The 5,018-nt window shown below is 34.0% G+C and overlaps 1 protein-coding gene across 1 annotated transcript; it reads left to right on the forward strand.

Annotated features, from left to right (window-relative positions):
• The first annotated feature begins 525 nt into the window (after window positions 1-525).
• On the forward strand, window positions 526-2,532 carry LOC110101860 (protein kinase PINOID 2). Its single transcript, XM_020829934.2, has 2 exons — window positions 526-1,129; window positions 1,441-2,532. The coding sequence occupies exons 1-2, from the start codon at window positions 603-605 to the stop codon at window positions 2,357-2,359; spliced, it is 1,446 nt and encodes a 481-aa protein (XP_020685593.1). The 5' UTR covers window positions 526-602; the 3' UTR covers window positions 2,360-2,532.
• Window positions 2,533-5,018: the final 2,486 nt, after the last annotated feature.

Below are 5,018 nucleotides of genomic sequence, written 5' to 3' on the forward strand. Positions count from 1 at the left end.
AGTGAAGCTTTGTTGAATAATAATAATAATAATAATAATAATAACAAACAACCTAACACAATCAATCACATCTTGAAATAAATTTTTTAATTCAATTGAAGATTTTTCCTTTTTATATTTTTCAGTTATAAATGGTATATTAAATATGAAAATCATATAAATTGAATTTATGCAAATCTTAATAGTTTAATTCTTGCTTAAGTTTTCACTATATTATTTAAAAATAGGAATCATATTCTCTTATTATGCTCATAAAATCATAAAAGAAATATATACGTAATGAATAAAAAATTATATACTTTTTTTTTAATACTTTTTCAAGAGATAAACAAAAATAAATGAAACCTAAAAATACTTTAAAATTTAAAACCTCAAAAAACACTTTCCATTAATTCTTTAAAAAAAAAAAAAAATTGATTTGCCACCGTTTATAATGAGAATTATTATTTTTTATAAGAACGAAAAATTGATTTGCCACCGTTTATATATATATAGCATCTTATATAGTTATATGTCCCTTTTTGCTATAAATAAGTACCCATTTCCTTCCATCTCTAGAGAGAGAAAAGAAAAACCTCTAACACCCAACAACCTCTCCCGCCATGGATTCCGACCACGAGAGCTCCGCCTCCTCCTCCTTTACGGCCGTTGAGTCCCGCTACAGCCGCTTCAGCGACTTCAGCTCCCTTTCCAGCTTCCGCTCCTCTTCCCCTTCCCCCTCCAAACCTCACAAATCTAACCAAATCGAATGGGAAGCCATCAAAAGCCTCCGCTCCACCGCCTCCTCCGGCATCCGTCTCGACCATTTCCGCCTCGTACGTCGCCTCGGAAGCGGCGATCTCGGCAACGTTTATCTCTGTCAGCTCCGTGATGACCCCCGCTACTCGTCTTGCTTATACGCCATGAAGGTCGTCGACCGCGAAGCCCTCGCCGTTAGGAAGAAGCTAAGGCGAGCGGAGACGGAGAAAGAAATTCTCCGATCTCTCGACCACCCTTTCTTGCCGACTTTGTATGCCGAGTTTGAAGCTCACCATTACTCGTGTCTGGTCATGGAGTTTTGCCCCGGTGGGGATCTGTATGTTGCAAGGCAACGGCAGCCAGAAAGACGATTCACTGTTGCTTCTGCCAAGTAAGTTAATTATAGTTTGAAAATTAACTAATGATGATTTTGCTTATATAATAATTTTATTGTGAAATCAAAGTGTATTATAGCTTTTAATACAGAAAATATTACTATATCTTTAATCATTTAAATCATTTAGCATTCTACGCAAGCTAATGTGTTGCTTTTGTTAGAGAGAGAATCAATGATCATGAAAAAAATAAAACAAAATTATTTAGATATAATTCCATAGTTTATTTAGAGCTATGTATGATTTGTGCTTTGCTATAAATAAAGGAAATTTATGTTTATATATGTCTACGTCTTTCTTGTAATAGGTTTTATGCAGCAGAAACCATCTTAGCTTTGGAATACCTCCACATGATGGGAGTTGTCTACCGTGATCTCAAGCCTGAGAATGTGCTCGTTAGGGATGACGGGCACATCATGCTCTCTGATTTTGACCTCTCTTTCAAATGTGTGGTTGTACCGAGACTCCTTCGCGCACCCCTTACTGTCAATAGTAGTATCAAGACGACGCCATCTTCATGTGTACCGCCACCGATGCAACCCGTGATCTCTTGCTTTTATGGAGGTCGTGCGGGCCGCATCGGTGGAGCCCATAAGGTCAAAGTAAAACCAAAGCTTTCTCATGTAGGAACGACGCTTGCAGTACCTACAGGAGAAGCAAATATTAAAGAGGAAAGCCAAGAAGTTGGTCAATTCTTCCATACTGAGCTAGTCGCTGAGCCGATCACAGCACGGTCAAAATCATTCGTAGGCACACATGAGTACCTCGCACCGGAGGTCATCTCCGGTATCGGCCACGGTGGTGCCGTCGATTGGTGGACATTGGGGGTCTTCCTCTATGAGATGATATATGGAAAGACACCATTCAAGGGTGAGAATAATGAGAAGACTATCATGAACATTATGAAGCAACAACTTAGCTTCCCAAAAGTGGAAGGTTTAAAAGACATGGAAGAGTTGTTAAGAGCACAAGACCTTATTAGTAAGTTGCTTGTCAAGAACCCAAAGAAGAGGATTGGAAGTTTAAAGGGATCAGTTGAGATTAAGAGGCATGAGTTCTTCAAGGGTGTGAATTGGGCTTTGATAAGATCTGTGAAGCCACCTGAGGTCCCCAAAGATCAGAGATCAGCTTTGCTCAAGAGAAATTCTAAGGTGGTGATGTCAAAGTTGAGCAAGAAGGAGAGAGATGAGCCTTTTCAAATCCCACAGTACTTTGATTATTTCTAAGTGTTTGGTTTGTTGCATATAGAAAGTAAATTTATGAGCTTGTTAGAGACTAATTGCTTAGAGTGTGAGATTACTTGGAAAATGAAAAACATGACCAGATGTACGTTCTAATCACATTTCAGCTTATGATGTAAGGCATATCACTTTCTGATCAACAGCAAGAATTTTTTTTTTTTTATAAAGAAACGTGTTTTTCTATCAACACATTTGCATTATCATCTTTATTTTATATATAATAAAAAGAAATGGTATCATAATTGACTCACCAATATAGTGGAGATCTGGAATCCAAGATTTTGATATTGAGAGATCTAACCATGTCCACCATTTTCTCTATATTAAGCTTTTTTTATAACATTCTGAACATGTAAATGTGTTGACTTTATGGGAGAGATCTAACCATATCATCTTTATGACATTCTCTATTTCAAGCGTATATGTCTTTCATTTCCAGTCAAATTTTATTTGTATTGTTCTAACACATTTTCAAATGATCAAGTTGATGGAAGAGATATAATCCTTGTGATCTGTAAACAATAGGGGGGAGAGAGAGAGAGAGAGAGAGAGAGAGAGAGAGAGAGAGAGAGAAGACTACTTTTGAAAGTTGCAATGCTTGTGATGTCCTTTGTAACAGAAATAGGCACGCTTCAATTGTTATGTTTGTCTTTACTTTTGGGAGAACTCGTCAATAAAGGACTTGGTCTCTCTTTGATGATAAAGGAGAAAAGGAATTGAAGGTTTGTATGAGTTGATCATCCTTCACCAACTTTTATGTCGAATGGCCCAGCTTTTGAACTTGATTACAGTATAAAGTGACATAACTAATGGGGATTAAGGCTTCGTTTGGGACGGCTTTTTTATTGGTTTCTAAAACGGAGTTTTAGTATAAAAATAAAAAAAATTGTACTAAAACTCCGTTTTAGAAAGCAGTAAAAAAGTCGTCCCAAACGAAGCCTAAGACTTCATTTGGGGCTGCTTTCTTACTGCTTCTTAAAGCAATTTAAAATATTATTTTAAGAAGCAATAAGAAATTCGTCCCAGATGAAACATAAGTCAAATAAAATTTATATAAAATGAAGTCGAGCATGCAACCGAGGTATAAATAAGGAATTGGTATATAGGCTGTATTTTCATTAGAGCTTATATTTCCCTTGAGTTGTTTAGAAATGACAATAAAAAACATGCCAAAATAACTACTTAGGGCATCTCCAATTGAAAAACTCATTTTTCATTTTTTCACTCTAAAATGCAGTAATACACCAATATGCACTAATTTGTCGATCTTCAACCAAATTTCATTTTCTAACACCAAAAAGAGAATTTTCCTAATATATTCTCTCATAATTTATTTTATATTTTTAATCATATATTTATATTTATCAATTTCTTGAATTAAATATATTATGTATTTTCTAAGTAATATGGAAAATTACTATGTCCTAAGTAAATAAATATTTATTTAATAAAATAAAAATTACATATAATATTTTAATTCCTAAAAAATAATTTGATTTTCAATTATTATTTCTTAATTATTAATAACAAATTTCTACACTTAAAATTTTAAAATTAATAATAACCAATTTTTTGAATTAAAATAAAAACATATACCTGTTGAATAATGCGACGTCAATATTGACGTCACACTGTTCACCTGCAAGCAAATAGCAGAAGTTTTTTCGTTCGGTTGGAGCGACCGAACGATGTCATACACATGTTTAACGTTCGACTAGAGAATGCCTTATGAAGATGAATCCATGGGCATGAAGACCACTTGATTCAAGGCCTAAATAGGTCCAAAAGAACTGAACCAAGAAGATCCCACCCAAGCTAGGCAGTGATGGATCGATCTATTTTGTAGTTTATTTGATAAGTTTCATACTCTTAAGGGTCATTGCGACCTCCACAGACCTCTACTTTGTAATCCATTAATGGAAAATTGTATGACTACTTAAAAAAAAAATCATTAATTTAGTCATAATTTTCTTATGGCCCCGAGTGGTAATTTTTTTAAGAGTTATTCTTCCCAACCAAACTATTAAAATTTTGATCTATCACATGCATTAGACTTGTGACATCAATATCTACAATATCATGTATTTTATTTGCCAATTAGCAAATATGCCTCAAGATTCATGCCTAATATATGTGAATTTGATGACTTATCGATTAGAGGTGTCATAAATTAATTACCAAATTCGCCAATCAGATCTGAACCCAACTTAAAAAATTCGGGTTTGGGTGGACTTGCAAACATATATATTTTTAACCCATTTAATATCTTTTTTTCCTTAATTTTTTTTTATTTATAGGTATAATTTTCTTTTTTTATCAAATATTTTAAATTTTATAGTTAATAAGTTATAAAAAAAAGTTTAAAACCAAAACAAATTAATAAGTCGAATATGGGTCATTCGGATTACTATTGGGGTCGGGTTTGAGTTTGTATTTTTGAGTGTTTATTAAACAGGACGAGTTCAAGTTGACCATCTTCGAGTCAAGTCAATTTGGGTCAGACCTGAGCTAGACCTTTCAACATGTTTTGACACCTATATATATATATATATATATAGTTGAACATGAATGAATGATGAGGCAAAGTTTTATGAAATGGATTTCAAATAATTAGGAGAAAATCATGAATGATGACAAAATTAGG

The sequence above is a fragment of the Dendrobium catenatum genome, unplaced genomic scaffold (genome assembly GCF_001605985.2).
Source record: "Dendrobium catenatum unplaced genomic scaffold, ASM160598v2 fragScaff_scaffold_974, whole genome shotgun sequence".
NCBI lineage: Eukaryota > Viridiplantae > Streptophyta > Magnoliopsida > Asparagales > Orchidaceae > Dendrobium > Dendrobium catenatum.

What these genes read in the sequence shown, in the direction of transcription:
- LOC110101860 (XM_020829934.2), top strand. Translation starts at nt 603, where the DNA reads ATGGATTCCGACCACGAGAGCTCCGCCTCCTCCTCCTTTACGGCCGTT. An exon ending in TTCACTGTTGCTTCTGCCAA is followed by an intron (nt 1,130 to 1,440) that starts GTAAGTTAATTA and finishes TTCTTGTAATAG; the next exon opens with GTTTTATGCAGCAGAAACCA.